At 34.9% G+C, this 21,983-nt stretch overlaps 3 protein-coding genes across 7 annotated transcripts; 1 reads left to right on the top strand and 2 right to left on the bottom strand.

Moving 5' to 3' along the window:
- Window positions 1-565: 565 nt before the first annotated feature.
- Rilpl (Rab interacting lysosomal protein like) lies at window positions 566-3,792 on the top strand. 3 transcript variants are annotated; one of them, XM_076438154.1, is made up of 7 exons: window positions 566-859; window positions 1,499-1,846; window positions 1,918-2,038; window positions 2,164-2,291; window positions 2,440-2,810; window positions 3,205-3,303; window positions 3,375-3,792. In XM_076438154.1, exons 2-7 carry the CDS (start codon window positions 1,535-1,537, stop codon window positions 3,496-3,498), a joined length of 1,155 nt encoding a protein of 384 aa, XP_076294269.1. In that variant the 5' UTR covers window positions 566-859; window positions 1,499-1,534; the 3' UTR covers window positions 3,499-3,792. The 3 variants fall into 3 exon arrangements, with proteins under 3 accessions (XP_076294269.1, XP_076294266.1, XP_076294267.1); XM_076438151.1 differs by having other exon boundaries at window positions 583-859; window positions 1,918-2,059; XM_076438152.1 differs by lacking the exon at window positions 566-859 and adding an exon at window positions 880-996 and having other exon boundaries at window positions 1,918-2,059.
- On the bottom strand, window positions 3,298-12,377 carry Pasha (microprocessor complex subunit partner of drosha). Of its 3 annotated transcripts, none has more exons than XM_076438131.1 (7): window positions 12,061-12,377; window positions 10,631-11,077; window positions 10,302-10,385; window positions 9,793-10,177; window positions 9,444-9,721; window positions 8,844-9,280; window positions 3,298-8,635 (listed from the first exon to the last, which is right to left on the bottom strand). In XM_076438131.1, the coding sequence occupies exons 2-7, from the start codon at window positions 11,046-11,048 to the stop codon at window positions 8,303-8,305; spliced, it is 1,935 nt and encodes a 644-aa protein (XP_076294246.1). In that variant the 5' UTR covers window positions 11,049-11,077; window positions 12,061-12,377; the 3' UTR covers window positions 3,298-8,302. The 3 variants fall into 3 exon arrangements, with proteins under 3 accessions (XP_076294246.1, XP_076294247.1, XP_076294248.1); XM_076438132.1 differs by having other exon boundaries at window positions 10,631-11,069; XM_076438133.1 differs by having other exon boundaries at window positions 10,631-11,066.
- A 1,392-nt stretch (window positions 12,378-13,769) lies between these two features.
- LOC143215744 (pleiotropic regulator 1-like) lies at window positions 13,770-21,796 on the bottom strand. The gene is made up of 11 exons (XM_076438141.1): window positions 21,719-21,796; window positions 16,213-16,294; window positions 15,997-16,103; window positions 15,806-15,930; window positions 15,452-15,729; window positions 15,210-15,359; window positions 14,939-15,133; window positions 14,540-14,658; window positions 14,247-14,426; window positions 14,013-14,166; window positions 13,770-13,929 (listed from the first exon to the last, which is right to left on the bottom strand). The coding sequence occupies exons 2-11, from the start codon at window positions 16,213-16,215 to the stop codon at window positions 13,870-13,872; spliced, it is 1,371 nt and encodes a 456-aa protein (XP_076294256.1). The 5' UTR covers window positions 16,216-16,294; window positions 21,719-21,796; the 3' UTR covers window positions 13,770-13,869.
- Window positions 21,797-21,983: the final 187 nt, after the last annotated feature.

Below are 21,983 nucleotides of genomic sequence, written 5' to 3'. Positions count from 1 at the left end.
ATTGTATTTTTTTTAAGTGTAATATAAATACATAAACATTAATGAACATTCAACTGTTACATGCTTTCCTCACTGAATTGTAGTTTGTTTTATTTCTTTATAGTTTATTTGCAGAAATAAGATACTTTGGCTGATGTGTGCGCAATGCTAAAGTAATTAAGTGATCTCAAAGTAAGTAAAATATATAAGCAAAATAAAAATTCATGATTTCGTACTATATTTTTTGCAATACTTCTTTTGTATATGTAAAATAGATTGTTTTTATACATACGCATATGACTCAACTCAATGCTATATATTTTCATTTGTATTCAGGGATACCTGATTAAACTGCTCTCGCCTTTTTCGCTTTGATTTTTAAAATATCTTTAATATAAAATTAATTTTAAATAATCTAAAATATATTTCTAAAAATATCTTAATATATATATATATATATATATATATATATATATATATATATATACGGATACGATAAATTGAAACAGTATAGCATTATTACTGTAACACGGTATACGATCTAAAGAGTTCTAATATAATAATTTCTTTAATTATTGCATGAATTCAAATTTTGAATGGAGCAGTTAATTAAAAATCTAAAAAGACAATCGTAAATGTATAATTATACAATCGGAAAAAGGTTCAACTCGTTCGATCGGAAATATCCAATCGCTGCGAAGCTTTGACCGCTTGAATATGCGTTTCGCGAAAATCGCGGAGCCAGAAAAAAGGCTAGCTTAGCGAAGAGAGTTACTAAATAGATCATCGGCTCTTCTAACATATTTGATTTTAAAATATTTAGATTTATGTACTCGTTTCACATGGTGCACACGATCGGATTAACAGTTTATAGATACGTGTATGTATAACAAATAATAATATGTCTCCTAACTGCACGATAAGTGCAGTGCTGAGTGGAATTTGACATAAGCATTGTAGCTGCGATTAATCATGATCTCATATCAAGTAATTCTGAGTAATATCATTAACAATCTTGTACGTCAAATATTACCTTGTTACATGAATACCACGCCTAAATGAATGGAAAACTCTATTACATAAACGTATACTTTGAAGAAACTCGTGTTAATTATGTTACTTCTACTTAAACCAGCAAAAGTTAAAGAATACTGTCAAAGTTGAATATTCTATGCACGAATATGTGATTTACCATAATTTCTCTTCAGTACATATATATTTAATAGTGAGGCTAGTTTTAATATTATACTTATATAGCTGTGTTCTGTATTACTTTGTTAGATTTTTTAATTTTCATTTATGTGTACTCATTGATTCTGTGTTATTTCGAAAAAGAATTCTTGAAATTCGATGATTTGACTCTGTATTTAATGAAAATTTCTGCGAAGGACTGTATGTCAATGTTTTGAAGATTCCAAGGAATGTCGATTGATATAAACTGTTCCATATTGTCAGCGATACTATTTAGATTTTAGTAAATCAACCAATCAAACTGTTCTTTTTGTATTATTGTCAACAGGTTCGTATATAGTGTACTCTGATACAAAGAGTATTCATGCCTTTTTGTCTGGAGAATTATACAACCAGCAACATGGAGGACTATGCTGCATTATCGGATGTGTCCGTTGTAGATGTTTACGATATCGCTTCGGAAATAGGAAAGGAATGCGAGAATTTGATAGATTCTTTCGGAGTACAATCCGTGACTAATTTAATGCCGAAGGTGATACATGCGTTGGAACTATTGGAGAGTCTTGCAACCAAAAATGAACGTGAAAATACAATAGTCCAAGAACTGCGTGCCAAGATTTCCCAATTGGAAAACGCCAAAATCGGCAAAGCTGAGGATAAGCAAAGATTTGAAAAAGTATTTCCTTCTATAAAATTTCTTTTATATTAAATTTCTTCTTTATACGTAATTGTTTAATCACTATCTAGGAACTAGAACAAACTGAGGAACATTGGCGACAAGAATCTCGTGACCTAGTAGGAATGGTTACACGATTACAGGAAGAGAATAGACGCTTAGCAGAAGCACTCCAAGAATCACGTAGTGATAGTCAGTACAGCAGTAAACAAAGTACTAACAACCTATCTTTTCTTTACTAACACAATGTTGAAACTATCGTATCGCATCGTATGTATTTATTTATACAATTTATAATTACACGAATATACTTTCAGCGTTTACTGCTAGTCAGGAGGTCGATATACAAGTGTTACAGCATTTAAGATCCATGATCGATAAGCAAAGAGATCAGATTCGAGCGAGAGACAAAGAGTTGGTGCAGAAGAATACGGAAATAGAAAATGTAAATTGGTACTTATGTTCGTATATAATTTAATCTAAATAATAATAAAATACGATATTATCGGATGTAGTTTAAGAGGCTTCTATTTTATTTTTGCTTCGCTTGGTCTAAGAACTTTTAATCTAATGTATTTGAATTTTCTCTGCAGTTAACAGCACAGGTTGAAAAGCTTGGAGTTGTCGGACGAGAACTGAAACGAAAGCAACGTCAAGCGCAGATGCAAGCTCGCGGATTGGTGGAGGAAAGAGCAGACTTTTTGGCCCAGTTGCAAGACCAAAATCGTGAACTGATCAATCTACGAGCTCGCCTTGGTTTAGCGAGGAAGGAGAACGAAGATTTAAGTAAATTGCAGGGATATCCAGATCTAACAAACAAGGCTGTTTATGATCTAGACGATCCTGATAGACCAAGGTTCACCACCGCAGAATTGAAAGAAATTTTGCACGAACGAAATGAACTGAAAGCTAGAGTCTCGGACTTAGAAGATGAATTGGAGCTGTATCGACCGAAACCTGATACGTACGTGATCATATTTAAATTACGAGTTTGTATGGACACCTAAAACCACAATAACTTTTATATATATAAATATATATATATATATTTATTTCTGCTTCGCAGCCCAGAAACGGATTTGATTTTACATTCTATTTTCTCTATTTTTACTATTTCTATTTCTGATCTATATTCATTTTTATTTCATTTATCCTAGATTACACAACCTCCCGTGTTTTCCTTTGGTTTATTGCTCATTTCTGACTCCTCTGCGTTTAGCTTCGATCATTCTCAGCCAGCTTACCACCCCCTAGCTTTTTTAATATCGAACTATACGACTTGGATTTGTTCGAGAAGTTACGAGATTGTTCGAATATTATTTCGATTGACAGTATATCGTAATTTATTTCTTCCGCAGGATTGAAGAAGACAAAGATGCTCCAGTTCAAGGACCACTTCCTTACGAACCAGACGACGCACCTTGGAAGAAAACGTCTGAATCTGGGATTCGTAAATTGTAAGTGTATCTTTAATCATCATCGTTTTAATCGCAACAAAGTACATTAAGTAGTATCATTTATTTTCCAGTTTCCGGAAAATATTCTCAGAGTCTAGCAGTAGCTTTTTAGTCGGTAGCAGTCCACGCAGAAGTCTTTCTAGTCTATCAAAGATGGCTCTCTCTGGAAATAGTACATGCGACGAGTCTGTATAATGGCTCTTCTTCCTGACCAACGATTAAAGTAACTCGAAATATTTGACGAGAATTGGTTGAACGTAATGTTGTCGGATCAACATACAGTATTTTTTCGTTTCTTAACGACGACGACGACGCATTTATACAATGATCTTCTTTTAATCATTTCAAATCAAACGACATTAGGTATTTTAATTAATTGATTACAAATATGTAGGCATTTATACGAAAACAACGCATTTAGATACACGCATGCATTCAGTATACTTTTATTTACTGTACACAATGAAATGAAACATCATTTGAAAAATGTTTTCTACGTTTTCGACTTATTCCTTGCATGTAGAACAGCCACCTATTTGATTCTATCGTTAGCTCTGCTCGCTCTGTACACGTTGATAACAATACACATATTAGCGTCCCTTTTTCCTCTCGATAGTTTCTGAATTTTCTACACTGTCGTAATATAGCAAACATAAAGGATATCGAAAATCAGGGTACAAATTGAAAACAGGTGATTCTACGTAAAACAATATGTTAGAGAAACATAGAATATCATTTTTTCATCTCAATTTACGAGAAAATTAGTTTCATGTATTCAAGTAACTTCTAACTGAATAGTGGTGAAAGTTTAGGCTAACAGGAGATTATTTTACATACTAGGTTCGTTTCTTTTAAAAATCGAACATATCTGTTATCTTATTTATTTTTGTGTATAGAATCATCCTCTTCTCAGTTGTATTACAATTTTCGATACATTAAATATCGGATCTAATATACAAAGGAAAGTAGTCAAAATAATGAAGTAGTTTTAGTTTTGGAATGCAGTAATATTTTCTACAAATATTATACACGTTTAATATAGAACGAATGGTTGTAGATAAAATCGAAAAATTTCATTCTGTTTCGTTAGAATTGAACAATTTCTTATGTATCGTGTACTAATTGTCGAGAATGAAGAAAAATATTGAACAATTTTAGTACCATGAATTATTTATTGATTTTATTTTGAATTATTTAAAGTTATATGCACTTTTTCATTTTGAAAACGTATTCAGTGAAATAAATACGTGATATATAGTGAAACACAATTTCATTTGAGATGCGTTTGCAGAAATTTGTATGCATTCAAATATGCTGGCTTGTTTTGTATAGGTCATAATGAAAAAAAACGAACATAGTCATTGTATTGATATAGTTTGTAAATAAAAATTAGAAATTGCGTATTTAAATGTATTAGGATAATATACTTTGAGAAAAATGTCTTAATATATACGGAAACGATAAATTGAAACAGTAGCGTTATTACTGTAAGAAGTATTTAATGAATTCACATGGTATAGGATCTAAAGAGTAGTAATTACTTTAATTACTGCATGAATTCAAATTTTGAAAGGAATCAAAATAGGCTTTCCACCAGCGTTAGTTTCGTACGGGATCGAGAAAGAACACAGACTTATATAAACAATTACATAAACATATTATAGATGTAACTGGAAGGATCAACACAATAATGTAACATAATCGTACAATTATACAATTATTAATTTAAATTTCACCAATTTAATATAGAGTTTGTAAAATTTTTTAAAAATTTTACACCTTTTGAATATCCAATACAGAAAACCATTCGATACACGGAAAGATAATTATTTTAAAAAATAGTGAACACACGAACGGTTACTTGCATAGATTGAAATTTTATAGGATGTGTATAAGATGATATTAAAACATATTAATATTCTAAAAAGTCGGAACTGTAACTTAAGTTACACGTACACTAGCAAAACACATATCTGTAACTTAAGTTATAATTAAAATAATTAGTATTATGCGTTTGCATTCGGAGCGAAATGATAATTTTCCAACTGTAATCTGTTGAAATCATCATAATTCTGATCCTACTAAAATGTGCCTACTATATAAAACATATTCGTATTCTATGTTAACGTATTCTCCAAACAAAAAGGAAAAAAAGAAGTAATAATTAAAATATCCTGAAGAATACGATTTGTTGTGCATTCTCAAGGAAACTTAATAGTATATGTTCGTGGTATTGAAGAACGATTAGGTTTAGAATTCTTCAGAGCATATAATTCCACAATAGTTACTACTAATGTTTGAAGATAAAACGAAAATCAAACGAAAGAAAGATTCTGTATCTCGTATGTAGAAGAAAAATTAACAAATTATATATTAGTCACATTGCTGACTATCGTTAACAGAGTAACAAAACACTTAATCATAATTGCTGGTATTACACATATCTAGTTGTGTAGGATGAAATTTATACATGTACTATATATTACACAGTATTTAACAAACGACAATTTCATTTTACACACAACTATATAATGCATACATGATATATAAAAACCAAACACAAGTCGTATCTGCAGTTTACAGTATACAAATAATGAACGTTAATGTTTGTATTTTCTACACACAAAGTAAAAGTAACAGTTAAAGTAAAAAAAGACATCGTTTGGATCACCATTTGATATACATATAAACAATGTAATATCTATGACTACATAATTGGTCGGTAGAGTAAAAGACAACATGGAAATAGCACTCACGCTGATTGTGTTAACTAATTTTTGCTTTAATATTGTTGAACATTAATGACTCTACTCGAGCATCGTAAACGTAGGTTTAAACGAAGAGTAATGTAGAAATAAATTTATGCGAAGTGCCAAAGAAGATGACAGGTACAGTTAATAAAATAATGTATATATACAATATATTCGTGGAAGCAATTTTAATGATTTATATATGATTTGATCGTTTGTTTGTATTATTAATTATATTAGTCATTTCGTTAGAATAATTGTAATACTTTTTGAATACATTATCACTGTTATTAATACGCAAGTTTTGATGCCTTATTACATATATAGAACTGAAGTATAGTTTATTGTAATCAGTTCTTTGGAAATAAATGGTCATGTTCTCAAAACCGTTGTTCTTTCAATGCTCACATATACATATAATATATATCTACAAAATCATCTTTCGTACATAATTTAAAACAGAAATATAGTATTAGCCTCTCCTCATAGAAAAGTAATTCTAATTTTAAAAAGTGTATCTACATCTATTTAGTTTAATTTAAAATATCTATAAATGGTGCAACAAAAATATGGCAGATGAGGTAGTATTTACTCTGTATAATATCTCGATTGTTGGAAAACTGGGAGATCAGTAATAAATTTCAATTTATTCTCGACCAACATCCCATTACACCATTAATATACCCTATCACCAGGGCCACCGCGTGGGTACGAGGCGCCCGTGTGCGAAAGAAATTTAGCGCCCTTTTCCGAGCATGATAATAAAATACAATGACCTTTTTTTTCTTAGTTAGTAAACATATCTGTTGACTGTAGCCGAGGCTGTTACGCATTTTATAAGCGGGGGGGGGGAGGGGACTGGCGCGGGGCCCTTAGCATTTCCTACTTTTGCTACGAGTCTTAATGCAGCCCTGCCTTATAAAAAAAAGCTATTGAATTTATCTGAATAATTTTTTGTTGAAGTCTCTTATGTTTACCTCGCATATTAGCACTGTTGTCGTATGCTTGTCCGCGTAAATCCGAAATGCTAATATTCATTAATTTTAAATGATTTATAATAAACTCAAATAATCCTTGTCCAGTAATATCGATTACAGATTGATAGCCCAAAAAATGTTCACGTATTTCTGCGATATTTGTATCGTTATTATGATAAACAAATCTAATAATAATAGTTAACTGTTCGGTGTGACTTACGTCCGGGGTTCAAAGTCAGCGACGGGCGCCCTTCCCGTTCATGTTATGGCGCCCCTTCGACGAAGCGCCCGTGTGCGGCGCACAACCGCACGCGGCGGCCCTGCCTATCACAAACGATGAGTTTGTACAGTGTGTAAAAAAATTAAAATATTCAAGGACATACACGTATAATACAGTGAAGTCGCGTTATTTTGCAAACGGCTGTGTTCTGCACGGAAAAATATCGTGTAGGTACACTATTTTTTTATGACTGATTGTGAGTTTATTGCGCCGACCGCGCCGGAAGTACAAAAGATGCCGAACGTAGAAAAGAACAGCATGTGAACATGGATCTTGAAATTATATCGTGTTTAGTGTCATTTTAATAAGAAAAATGCTAAAAATAAGTTGGTGAAAGTCCCATAAAAAATAATGAAAAATAAAGAAGTTTTGTAATTGGATTAGGGTACGATCAGTTCCTTGGGGGACAAACTGATTTGTTTTTTCTCCGATCATCGTCCGACGTCGAAAAGGTTCGGCCACCCGCGGACCGTGACCGATTCGTCCAATGTGAGGCCCACTGTGAGCACATTTTCCGACGAAATCGGCCGTACTGGCACCAACACATGCCTCCCGAAGCGTTCGAAACGCTCGTCTGTGTGGACCGAAGGCGGACGGTCGGACGTCGTACGAAAACGGATCCACTGTGTTCGTACCCTTAGTAGTGGTTCACACCGATATACCCGAGCCGAGATCAGATTACGCGACATGTTTACACTGCTCGGAGACCGAGGCAGCTCGAGCTTCGTGGCCCCAGCAGCGTTGCCCCTCACTGGATGGGGGAGGCACTTGACAAATTCTGGATAGGCGGTCGCTGAGAAATGATGCGACTTTACTGTAGTTAGCACCGTTTCAACAGAATCATATGTTTGTCACAATGTAAAATCAGGCATGCAAAATACTTTGTGCATAAAAGACAGAGAACGATGAAGAGAAATTCGAAATACTTTCGTACGTTTCAAAACTTATCAGATAAAGTAAGATTTGTAGGATTCGCATAATTGACTAGGATGCTATAAATCTACATTGTTCAAATTGGCTGCAGACCCTGTCGGCAAATCTGGTGGCACGAATTTACCAATCGGTTGTATTGCCTGTCGTTGTTCGGCTAGTTTGCGCATTTCTTGTCTAAGCTTACTTAAAATAGCGTGATTCGGTTGATTTACCGCGGCTTTACCTTGTAGCAGCGTGATCTCTTGTTCTAATTGTTTCTTCTCTTTGAAAGATTTTACACTGCGCGATCCGTAGAGCCTCAATAAAGAACCCCAGGACTGAATGTGAGGATGCATAAGCTGCAGAATCGCTTGCGCTGCGCGTTGCTTGCCATCTTTTTTATTGCGACATACCTGAAACAGCGATTAATGATCAAAGCACAATTTTAATTGAATTTGAATAAAAAGGACATCGAAAAATAACTGTCTACTTTGTTATTTCATCGATCTTTTACCACTGTGTCAATTTGACACTGAGGAGGGACAGATTCAGTTCGTGAAATGAGGGCCGAATGAGGGTTGATTATGTTTATTTTAATTAGATTAACGCGTAACTACTTACAACAGTGGCTTCGTGTTTCCCGACTCGCATTGTGAATTCATTGCGTTGATGCTTTAAAGTATTTACAGAATAGTTTATGTGCATGTCTCCCAGTCCATAATTTCGTTGTAGGCACGTAATTAATATAGCATGAGGCGACGGCTCAGTTGTTTTCGCACAAAATTCCGCGACTCGTGGATCCGTTATCGAGATTTCATCGAAAAACGACAAGTCTGCGTCAGAATTCGTTCTAGACGCCTTGATCATTCGACTGCTGTTACCGGAAGCTGCGTCTCCTCCGTTATCGCCAGATATCTTGTCTCTCATTTGAGGGATCAAGATTTCTAGAGTTTTTCGAGCAGCGTTTGCCTTCGCTTGTTTCTTACTGCTACCGAAGCCGCTGCCGTATTCCATGTCGTTAATGCAAACAACAGCGGAGTACGGTGTTGCAGCGTTTTCTGAAATAAATGTTCCCAATGTTTTCAGATATCTTTCCTGACGTGATACAGTTGAAATTTTAGGGGCCCAAGACGTGTTACCGGCATAATTTTACATTTCGATAGAGAAGCCCCTGGTTTAAAATAGAAGTTGTTATATAAAAGCGACGGTTCTTCAACATACCTAATTCCTTAAACTTATAAGTTGGTTGTTTTTTAAGCGCGTGTTGTACATATTCATGGAGTATACAAACATAACTTTTTCCCGAGGGGTTCATTATCCAGTGCTTCGGTGGTCTTTGTCCGCCATTGTCGTCTCCTGTAACACTATTACTATTCCCTGTCAAGTTAGAGCTACTAACTGGAAACGTTATTAATTTCGTTCCATCCGGTAAAGTTGGTCGTTCTAATTGTTTACGGTGTTTCTTATTTTTCGTGAACTTCCTTCTCGCTGACCACGACCTAAAGGTGTAACGATAAACAATAAGCAACAACCTGACACAACTGGAAGATACCGTTACAAACATACTTACTGAAATCTCATTACTTTAATAGCTTTAAAACGAAAGAGCGATTGACAATAACTTCTTAGCTGTTCACTGTCTAAAGAATGAGCCGCCCGATTTTCTTGAATCGTTTCGATTTTCGCGCTAGGAAGACTACATACTTCTGCGTTCGGATCACGTTCTTTCTCTTTCTGTCTTTCTTCCTCTTCTTCTTGAAGAGCTCTTTTGTACTGAAGACAAGGTATAGCACTTACAGGTACCTCATGCTTTCTCACACTACCAGGCCCAAGGAAATACGGTTTGGCAAGTGTACAAACTCTACTTTGTTTATGAAGATACAAAGGCATTCCGCTGTTATGCGTTACTTGCACCCAACCCTCAGGAAGCACGTCGAAATGGTTGTGGCCAATTTCTACAACAGTACACACTATATTCTAGCATTTCTTGAACATTTTTAGAAGCTATAAATGCATAAAGATCCGCGGTCTAGTTATACATAATTGTTTTACATAAAAACAATAAAAAGTACCACTTACCATCCAAGACAAGTTTCTCTTTCTCTTCGTATGGCACGCTATCTTTCTTGTCTTTTCTTTTGCCTTTAAATTCCTCTGGTAAACCTAATAGTAGCATATAATACTCAACTAAAAAATGTTCTCTGCCACTGTACAATCTACGGTAAGAAGTAGAAAAAAAAGAACAAATAATCCCTTCTTTTTTTTTAACTTGTTTTAACTCTTCCATCCATATACTTCCATACGTTGTACTGTTTTAATATTTTTTTAAACTTCTATCCCGCAAGCTTTTAACATGAAAACGTGTAATACATATATTTCGATAAAGTTTTGACTTGGTAAGAAATTACCTTCTTCCAACATCGCTTCGATTTCTTCGTCAGGTACATCAGAATCCATACTTTCGTTCGTATCCGAGTCCATGTCCGAACAGTTCTGATCCGGATGACGTTCTAAATCGTCCAAAACATCGAAGTGCCTTAAATCGTCTGTGGCTGTGATGCTGTCTGTGTTAGATTCCATAACATAATCCTCCATGGTAGAACTGTTATACGCGTTTGTATCATACGCAGATACGGTATCTTCTTCCATTGTCTGACTGCATTGACTGGCATCCGACATTCTATTATGGATATCAATATTGGTTTCCAACAAATCCTTAATTTCCGTAAATACTGTGTCTCTGTGATTCCCTAAATCCATTGCGATCCGAGAATTCGTACTTGACTCCTGTGTCTCTTCGATAAGTTCTTCTTTCTCCGTGTCCATTATGGTGTAACAAGGAATCTGCTAAAATACTGTAAGGTCTAATGATCAGCGATACGTAAGCTCAATATTACAACAGATGTCTAACTTCTTTTATTAGATAATATATATATATATATATATTCATCAACAGTTGACAAGTGTTCGAATACGGCTTAAGAAAGAGATATTCAATGTAAAGCGTGAACTCCATACATTAATGACTCATAGATTAAATAATATCACACGCGTTGTATGGCCACACCACTTTCACCAATGAGGCCAAAGTCCAATCGATTTGAAACCACTTTGAAAATGGCAACGAAAATTGGACATTTGCATTAGTGTTAGCAGTTTGCGGCCTATTATGTATATCCATGAGTACATATCACATAAATGATATATTATAGTGTCTAAATATTGTAGAGGTTAGGCGACACAATTCCTTCTGTTATTTAGATGGTTAGCCAAACAGGAACAACATTGAGAAATTGAACCTGTTGACTATCTTGAATTGCGCTTTGCATTAAAATAACATCCAGTGTATATCTGATAGAAAGATAATATAGATTGTGTTTAATTTTAATGGCTTTTTATATATCGTCTAAACTAAGTATTTAAAACGAATATGAAAATTATGCCCCATTATGAAAGCTATATAAATCGATCATGTTAAATGAATAAACAATGAAGATTGTCTAAAATTCATTGCCATTGCAGATTTTATGGATTTCTAACGAGAGTAAACTCTAATAAATTAATTAATTACAATTATTTACCTTTTATCTTTGTAAATTAGTTTACAAGAATGTAGATTTACATAACGATCCGCAATCTAATTGTTAAAAATATTCTATAGCTTTCACATTAGCACATAACTGCACAAAAACTGTAATACTAAACAATACCAATGATACTCTGATTATATAAATTATGATTATGGTTATTATAATAAAATTATCGTTACATGTAACATTTTTCTCGAATTAACACAGATCGATATTATCATCAATATCATACAATTCCATAATAGTACCTTTATTAATGTATATGACAATAATGTAACTCTCAGTAAACTATAAGCTCTATATTATAGTATTCCAATAATAAAATTTTGAAAGTTAGGTTAGGTGTCATCTATACACGAGTAATTTCAATCGGCCGATGTTATTCGTAATAGCCAAATTTATTTGTATCAGTTTTATTTCGAACACATAAGCACAAGCACTATTTTTAATTATTCTAAACGAACATTGTACGTTTATTTAAATATAAACTGTATTTCATCTCCATGCATTTTCTAAATGAAAGAGGCAAAATCCATGGAAATTATTTAAAATATTACCATAGAGTATACAAATAGGCACAGATGTGATCTGTAAGTAAAATCACCGACGAGATATAAGGATAGACCTATCACCCAATGTATTTTGGTGGCCATCTTTGCTGAGGCCACATGGCCTCTTTTTCTTGTCATTTCCTGTATTACCAACTCGGTTTTGGAGCCCCAGGCAGGATCTCGACGGGGCTGCTGACAGCTAAAATAGGCTGACAGCACGAATGGGATATAGGAATCATATTCCTATATCCCATTTGTGCTGACAGCTTTCTTACAATTAGTGGTAGCACAGACGAATTGTATTGACTGACTCGACTCGTTTCGTTTACTTTTTCAGAATTGGACTGTATTTATATATATATATATTCGTCGATGCTGTAACGTGGAAAATAGCAAAAATACGCGCTGTGCATTACACGGCAGTAACAGTAAATTGGCAACTATGCGACGAATATTTTCAAATGTGTTTTGGCAACTACGCAATCGATATATGAAATTCTACGTAATTTCTAAACTCACCACTCTAAATTGTAGAGGGCATACGAAAACCTCTGGTTTTTTTGCACAGTCGGTAATTCATAGCGTGGACACGAAGTCCCATAAGATGATAGGTCTATCCTTATATCTCGTCGGTGGTAAAATATAGTCACTGTATCGGTCGGAACTAGACTACGGATCTTTGTGCAACTATGGCTTTTGAAAATTAAAAAAAATGCTAATTTATCAAATACGACAGAATTTAGCACGATTTCAATTTATTTCAGATCTAAAAAGACTACTACTACAGAAAAAAAGATTTCATTTGATTAGAGTTTCTGAAATACAAAAATTGCAAATTGTATAGCGGACCCTACACGGTCAATCGGAATGACAGTTTTGTCGAAGATTGACATTCGGATTGATCGTGAAAGATTAATACTGATGTACTGATGAAATGGACTGACGGATTTCCAGATATTTGGAAATCCGAGCTTCAATCACGGAAAGTGGAGGGGAGACTAACAGGCTTTCTCTTTAAAAGACATTGCGACTTAGTTATTGGTTATAAAATTTCAACATTCAATACTGTCAATCTGATAATCAGTCTGTCAATCGTGATTGAAGTAAGGATCAGTCAGGATTGGTCAGGATTGACAGTCCGACTTGGTCTGACTGTTCAATCAGACTGTCATTCCACAGTCTAGTCGGAACTAATAGACTTTTCACCTAGGTGTCGTTTCTGTACTGTATTGTTTATTTATTTGTTTTACGTCGCATGTTCAATAAATTAATGCGTGCGAATGTTCATGGTTTAAAAGTTATTCCGTATCTCGGATACTGTTATCCACTTTTACTAAAAAATTAGAAGGTCAGATGGCCAAGGGAGTGGTTGTCGACATCGTTGGGAAAAGGAATTGTTATAAACATTAAACAGTCAGAAATAATAAATTTATTTGTATTCACAGTGTGAGTGGTAAAAAATATTTCGAGCATTTGCCAAAATACCAAAACGAAACGCTGCATCATTTAATATTTTCTTCGTTTTATTATATCGGGTCTCCAATTAACAGGATGAGTTTCTTCGGTCTGTAAATGTTGAGAAAAAGAGAGGAAATTTTATGTGGCTCGATTTTTACGAAATGAGCTCATAGTTATCAAATTATACTTACAGCAGCATCATCTTCTTTGTAAACTTTAATTGTCTTATCCGCTTCTGTGGTGATCATTCTAGTACCAGACATGTCAAATGTAATACTAAAGACTCCACCTTCGCTATCCATTGATCCAGGTTGCACTGGCGCTTGTAAGCGTTGGAAATTATACCTGGAAAGCACATCAAATATAGAATTGTTGTAGATATTGTGTAATACTATGATTTCAATTAAACATTATATCAAATTTACCCAGTTCTCCAGTCCCAAAGGTGCATAGTGCCATTATCTGCACCAGAAACTAAAACACCGTCAGCATTTACAGCCAAACAATTAACTATAGCATTGTGACCAGATAGATTTTGTATAAATTTCCCTTCTGGACACTTCCACTGTTTAATATTATCCGGGGATGCAGAGGCAAACATGTATCTAATAAACAGAGCAAGTTACATAAATAAAAGTATCAAGGGTAGGTCATTACAAATCACATATGTGTACACACACGCACGCGCATGCACACATACATCCATGCATATACATACAATGATGGATGGAAGGCTACAGCTCTAACACTCTTTTTATGATTCGTTAAAGTTGCTCTGGATTTTCCAGCTGCTAAATCCCACAACCTTATAGTGCAATCATGACTTCCAGTAACAATCTAGTAAGAAAAATAGGAACGTATTACAATGTTATAAATAGACTCTGGATCTTTATGCAAAATAAAAAGTTTGAGCATCAATTACAAGACACAGGAGCTAAATATAAATTTATATTTTTTACTAATAATTTTGATGTAGTAATAATAATATACAAATACTTTTAAGGTCTTTTAATCTTTTGACTGTTTCAAATTGCACGTACTCATTTTTGTAATAAATGCATAAAATCCGGCGTATAAATCTTTAAACAATTTCAAAAGTTCTTGGCGAAGAATATACCTGTGGTTCTACGGCTTGACAAATGACACTAGCAATTGTATTAGTATGACCTGCCAGTGTGTGTACGTTGGCTTTGGTACGCATATCCCATACTCTTGCAGTGGAATCTCTACCAGCAGTTACTAATACATCTATATTAGGATGTAACGCCATGGAGTACACTGCTGATAAATGACCATGATAATGTCTTATAACCTGTACACAGAACACAGTTAGTTACAACTATAAAATTGATGTTATATGTATATTTCAGATATGTCTATTTACTTACCTTATTGTATTCTAGATCCCAACATTTGACTTGGCGATCTTCTCCGCAAGAGAATAGGTATGGGTGATGTTGTGAAAAGGCTAATCCACGAACACTGCTAATGTGTCCAGTCAAAGATACTTTTAATTTACCAGTTGCAAGATCCCATATCTACATTATTCATGTATAAATAGTATAAAGAATTACATGTTTTGAAATATGTACCTTGTATAAATAAAAGTATCATGTAAAACATGTCTTACCTTAATAACTCTGTCTGCTGAGCCGGTAGCGAACCATTCGTTTCCTGGTTCAACAGCACAGCATCGCACCCAACCGAGATGGCCACTGATAACTCTGTATAATTTCCATGGCGCATGCCATTTTGGTTTTGCCATTGACGGTGACTTTTTCTGTGGTATCATCAAGATGTTATTAACTGTATTCCCTCCTGCATTTATTTGCGTTACGACTCCATTGTTATTGTGTAATGGATTATAAGGTATCACTGCACTGTTATTGGTTCCACGAAACGATTCATCTGTAAATCAGATTCTTATATTTAATAATACTATACCAATCAAATTTATGTAAACATAAACAATTAATACACGTACCGCCAGGTGGTGGAGGATCTGCATTTTCATGTTCGTTTTCCATTTTTGATAAATTACTGGTTTTCACTCGCTCCAATATGGGGCCATAACAGTCTTTTGCTTTCAAGGATTTTTTCATTCTTAACCTACAGAAAATTAGCATATTATTTACGAAATAGTACACGAAATAGAACGAAGTGGTATGTACTTACAAGTTAGGATCCACTGGTGGCAAAGTACCTTGATTTGTTAGGAACATGTCATGAGTTCTTTTTAATGATCTGAAGACAAGAGTGTGCACAGAATGTCTTTGAACGTCCTATTAATAAAAAGAGTATTATAATGATTATAATGCTGGATGCGAAAATGAAGCGGGAAAGATTTATTGTTTCCTTCAAAATTACTATTAAACAACTAATTGTTCTTACCATTTTCTCCAAAGAGTATTAGTATTGTCTGGTATTGTCACTGATAATCACTGATAATTGATATATATACTATGGATACAAGCAGTGATGCCAGAATCGGGGACGCGACGACGCTTCCCCTCCAGCACAGGTTCCCCCTCTCTGACGGACCGTCCTCGCCGTAGCTTCTGCTGCGCACGCGCTACACACGAACGTGCTTCTACTCTGCCCGTGTGAGTGCATGCTCGATTGCACGCGTGCTACACACCAAGCGTACCTCTACCATGTCCGTGTGACTACCTGCTCGACCGAACGCGTCGGCGACGCGTTCCTTCGATTTTCACCAATTTTCATGTTGCCGAAGTTTCGGAAGCACGAGTCGGAAAGTCGGGATCTGGAGACGGCGCGCATTTGAATCCCGGGACGGCGCGGCGCGGCGCGGTGCACATTTGGCTATAACTTTTGATCTAAAAAAGATATCGAAGCGAAATTTGGACTAAATTTTTTTTAAAAAACCGGGTTTAATGGTTAATCCTAAAATATGTTTTGTATTTCTTAAAAAATTTTTCTCGTTGATTTTTAAAGTTAAGGTAGTCCAGAAGGCCCCCAACACAAATTGATTTTTAGTCGAACCATGCTCAATAAACAATTACGAAAAAATTTATAAATATTAATTAAAATTAAATAAAAATTAAAATATTATAAATTATGCAGACATGTTTAAAAAAATTGAAAATCTCGAAACATTCGAAGAAAATGCATATTTCGTATTGAACTTTCCGAGATACCAGTTTTATAAAAATTCATTAGTCCGATATTATTGAAACAATTGTCCTTAATTTTTCTCAGAATTTTTTATAAATTGTATCGTTGTTAAAAAATCAAAATCAATTTTTTCGATATTTCTTTGTTGATGTATTATGTAATACTGAATATTTTTATAATCAGAAAAATAATGTACAGACTTGACAATGCAATATAAAATATTTTATTTACGTTATATTTCAATATACATATGTGCATCCCTCCTAACAATTTTGGTAATCACATAATTATTGTAACGACATTTTACATATATCAGGTCGTTAAGTATGAAACTAGACAAATAAAACACAAATTTCAAACACATTTGTCAAGTTTCATACATCTCCGGTTACGAAAATCGATTTTAAATGGTCCCTGCCTTTCTGTAACATAACAAAAAAAAATAATTAGTTAAAGTCATGATTGCAAAGTATAGAATAAAATATTAATGTATAACTTTATAGTATAGTTTATACTTATCTTTTCTTTGAAGTCATTCACTTGAATCTGCTAATATTGATTTTACGTTGTCCAGAAAGTCCACTCCAGCTGACACACACGCGATTTTGAATGGGCCTCTGCCTTTCTATAGCATAAAAAACACATAGTTAAAGTTATAATTATACAAAGTACAGAATGAAATATTAATGTAATCATATACTTATCTTTTTTCTTTCAAGTCATTCTTGAATCTGCTAATATTGATTTTACGTTACCGCGATTTTAAATGGTCCTCTGTCTTTCTACAACATAAAAAAAACACATAGTTAAAGTTATAAGTACAAAGTACTTACAGAATGAAATATTAATGTAACGATACACTTCGCTTTTCTTTAAAGTCATTCTTGAATCTGCTATTTCATTACCGCTGACACCCACGCGTTGCTATATTCAAAGAAAAAGTAGACCTAATTAAAATCGTAATTCTAATTGCAATCTTGTAGGACTCAATATAAATAGTAACGTATACTTATCTTTTTTCATTGATGAATATGGTCACTCACTAAAATAAATTCCTAATAAGATAAAAAAATGTTAAAAACCCATTAAAAAGTATTAAAAACGCGACAAAGAAACTGGAGGCTGTTTACTATAATAATAATAATAATAATAATAATAGTATTTTATTTCCCATTTCGGGGTACAAACGCGGACCTCCGCTCCGCTTACAAACTTCACCTTCCTTATCTCTTCATTCTTAACTTAAATTTACACTTAAATGCGAGAGCGAGAGAGAGAGCACACCGTTCACTCATTCCTCACACATTCTTCTTCACTCCTGACAGGGAGATTTTCTTCGTTCAAGAGTAAGTTGCTTGAGAAGAATCCCCATGTCATTACAATGCCATGCGTGTGTCATTCTGCAGCACTGGCAGCAAGTGCTGCTTGTGCTACACTTCCAACGGAGTGTGACGAATTGCTTCGTGGCGTCCCTTCGTTTATACATAGCAGCCCTAAACGGACTGCTATTTATCGCCAATTTCAGGAGAGTTATGAGAACTGTCCTTTGAACATTCTCAAATTATCGGACACACGCTGGCTTTCTAGGCATCTAACTGTGGTACAATTTTTAGAAACTTGGGACGTTTCAGTCAAATTTTTCAACGAGTATAGCTTTTCGGAAGGCTCGGCAGCTGCTAGGAGATTTTCTTCGCTCCTGAGCAGATATGACATCAAAGGATATTTCTTCTTTTTGAAAATGTCCTTGATGCTATGAATAGTTTTAACGCCTCCTTCCAAAGTAGGAAAACGTTGGTGCAGGAGTTACAACCGTCTTCAGCAAGGTTGCTTCGATTTTTTTTGAAAAGGTTTTTAAAACCAGCGCTTTTAGATTGGCTTACCGAGGTGAGGGCGATAGATTTCTCGTTGGAATCAAATCAAGTTCCACTAGATGAAGTGGAGTTTGGTTCCAGATGCCACGATTATTTGGAAGAGGCAGTTAGGGTTGGAATGGCGGAAGTTGAGGTGTCCACCTTAAAGAAAAATTGCTTAAGGTTTTATGTGACCTTATGCAATGAACTGAGAAATCGTCTTCCTCATGACGATATTTTCCTCAGACAATTGACGGTCTTCAAATCGCTCGATTCCCTATTCAACAGCGACAGAGATTTAACTTTTCAAAATCTCGTAGCTGTCGCTAATAAATTAGGGAATTGGAGTGCCGTAGATCTACAAAAAGAGTGGGACTTTTTGTACTACGGCACTTTCCGGTCGCAGAGGGACCAATGGTCGAATCTGTCTTTTGACGATATGTGGGTAGACATCTGTAACCAAACAGACCCGAATCATGTTCTTCGTTTCCCCCTTTTAACTTCTCTAATAAACACGGTCAGATGTCTTCCGCACTCGAATGCCGAGGCCGAGCGAATTTTCTCTTTGCTTCCCGACATAAAATCTCGAAAAAGGAATAAAATAGGCGCTGGCCTATTAAATTCCATGTGTGTGGTGCGCACATCCTTGAAAGCTAGACAGGAGTCTAGTCGCACCATGTCTGTCGATGACAGACATTTATCCCTTATGTCGGGAAAGCATTTATATGAAAATTCATCGCCCTCGCAAAGTTATAAACAATTAACTTTGCACTCGTTTACGAACTAGTGAGGTCGTGTTTTCTTCGTTAATCGTTCGATAGTTTAGTTCATATAGTAAACAGCCTCCAGTATGGATGAAGTGAGTGGAAGAGATGAGAGAAAGGATGAGCAGCGGAACCGGGGGTCCAGAGTGTGTGAATGAGTGAAGAAGAATGTGTGAGGAATGAGTGAACGGTGTGCTCTCTCTCTCGCTCTCGCATTTAAGTGTAAATTTAAGTTAAGAATGAAGAGATAAGGAAGGTGAAGTTTGTAAGCGGAGCGGAGGTCCGCGTTTGTACCCCGAAATGGGAAATAAAATACTATTATTATTATTATTATTATTATTATAGTAAACAGCCTCCAGTTTCTTTGTCGCGTTTTTAATACTTTTTAATGGGTTTTTAACATTTTTTTATCTTATTAGGAATTTATTTTAGTGAGTGACCATATTCATCGATGAAAAAAGATAAGTATACGTTACTATTTATATTGAGTCCTACAAGATTGCAATTAGAATTACGATTTTAATTAGGTCTACTTTTTCTTTGAATATAGCAACGCGTGGGTGTCAGCGGTAATGAAATAGCAGATTCAAGAATGACTTTAAAGAAAAGCGAAGTGTATCGTTACATTAATATTTCATTCTGTAAGTACTTTGTACTTATAACTTTAACTATGTGTTTTTTTTATGTTGTAGAAAGACAGAGGACCATTTAAAATCGCGGTAACGTAAAATCAATATTAGCAGATTCAAGAATGACTTGAAAGAAAAAAGATAAGTATATGATTACATTAATATTTCATTCTGTACTTTGTATAATTATAACTTTAACTATGTGTTTTTTATGCTATAGAAAGGCAGGGGCCCATTCAAAATCGCGTGTGTGTCAGCTGGAGTGGACTTTCTGGACAACGTAAAATCAATATTAGCAGATTCAAGTGAATGACTTCAAAGAAAAGATAAGTATAAACTATACTATAAAGTTATACATTAATATTTTATTCTATACTTTGCAATCATGACTTTAACTAATTTTTTTTTTTTTTTGTTATGTTACAGAAAGGCAGGGACCATTTAAAATCGATTTTCGTAACCGGAGATGTATGAAACTTGACAAATGTGTTTGAAATTTGTGTTTTATTTGTCTAGTTTCATACTTAACGACCTGATATATGTAAAATGTCGTTACAATAATTATGTGATTAGCAAAATTGTTGGGAGTGATGCACGTATGTATATTGAAATATAACGTAAATAAAATATTTTATATTGCATTATCAAGTCTGTACATTATTTTTCTGATTATAAAAATATTCAGTATTACATAATACATCAACAAAGAAATATCGAAAAAATTGATTTTGATTTTTTAACAACGATACAAGTTATAAAAAATTCTGAGAAAAATTAAGGACAATTGTTTCAATAATATCGGACTAATGAATTTTTATAAAACTGGTATCTCGGAAAGTTCAATACGAAATATGCATTTTCTTCGAATGTTTCGAGATTTTCAATTTTTTTAAACATGTCTGCATAATTTATAATATTTTAATTTTTATTTAATTTTAATTAATATTTATAAATTTTTTCGTAATTGTTTATTGAGCATGGTTCGACTAAAAATCAATTTGTGTTGGGGGCCTTCTGGACTACCTTAACTTTAAAAATCAACGAGAAAAATTTTTTAAGAAATACAAAACATATTTTAGGATTAACCATTAAACCCGGTTTTTTAAAAAAAAATTTAGTCCAAATTTCGCTTCGATATCATTTTTAGATCAAAAGTTATAGCCAAATGTGCACCGCGCCGCGCCGCGCCGTCCCGGGATTCAAATGCGCGCCGTCTCCAGATCCCGACTTTCCGACTCGTGCTTCCGAAACTTCGGCAACATGAAAATTGGTGAAAATCGAAGGAACGCGTCGCCGACGCGTTCGGTCGAGCAGGTAGTCACACGGACATGGTAGAGGTACGCTTGGTGTGTAGCGCGCGTGCAATCGAGCATGCACTCACACGGGCAGAGTAGAAGCACGTTCGTGTGTAGCGCGTGCGCAGCAGAAGCTACGGCGAGGACGGTCCGTCAGAGAGGGGGAACCTGTGCTGGAGGGGAAGCGGCCTCGCGTCCCCGATTCTGGCATCACTGGATACAAGATTCCTATAAGCCAGCCGTAAAACGGTTGAAACAAATTGAAAAAGATGCCACCGCCCCCTTCGAGAAACCTGAAGAAACCTATGCACAGCTATGCAGAAAAGGCTGAAAAACCGACGCAAGTCACTGGCGGCCGATTGTTGGCGCTTTTCGCGCGCATGCGCGAGTTTCGTCAGGGTCGTATCTACGTCTACGTCCGAAAGTGGGGAACTATTAGGGAGAAAGTAGTTCGAGACTGTATGGAGCGAAATTAGCAGGGCGACCAAG

The sequence above is a fragment of the Lasioglossum baleicum genome, chromosome 14 (assembly GCF_051020765.1).
Source record: "Lasioglossum baleicum chromosome 14, iyLasBale1, whole genome shotgun sequence".
Classification (NCBI taxonomy): Eukaryota; Metazoa; Arthropoda; class Insecta; order Hymenoptera; family Halictidae; genus Lasioglossum; species Lasioglossum baleicum.
This window is presented reverse-complemented; position numbering and strand designations above follow the sequence as displayed.

Excerpts from the sequence above, each read along its gene's own strand:
- Rilpl (XM_076438151.1), top strand. The coding sequence starts at position 1,535 with ATGCCTTTTTGTCTGGAGAATTATACAACCAGCAACATGGAGGACTAT. Across the intron at positions 1,847-1,917 it reads ATAAGCAAAGATTTGAAAAA|GAACTAGAACAAACTGAGGA; the intron begins GTATTTCCTTCT and ends ATCACTATCTAG. Across the intron at positions 2,811-3,204 it reads TATCGACCGAAACCTGATAC|GATTGAAGAAGACAAAGATG; the intron begins GTACGTGATCAT and ends TTTCTTCCGCAG.
- LOC143215744 (XM_076438141.1), bottom strand. Across the intron at positions 14,659-14,938 it reads GTCAAGCCGTAGAACCACAG|ATTGTTACTGGAAGTCATGA; the intron begins GTATATTCTTCG and ends TTTTCTTACTAG. Across the intron at positions 13,930-14,012 it reads ACAAAGAAGATGATGCTGCT|ACCGAAGAAACTCATCCTGT; the intron begins GTAAGTATAATT and ends CAACATTTACAG.
- Pasha (XM_076438131.1), bottom strand. The coding sequence starts at position 11,048 with ATGGACACGGAGAAAGAAGAACTTATCGAAGAGACACAGGAGTCAAGT. Across the intron at positions 9,722-9,792 it reads ATTAAAGTAATGAGATTTCA|GTCGTGGTCAGCGAGAAGGA; the intron begins GTAAGTATGTTT and ends TTACACCTTTAG. Across the intron at positions 9,281-9,443 it reads TTATAAGTTTAAGGAATTAG|AAAACGCTGCAACACCGTAC; the intron begins GTATGTTGAAGA and ends CATTTATTTCAG.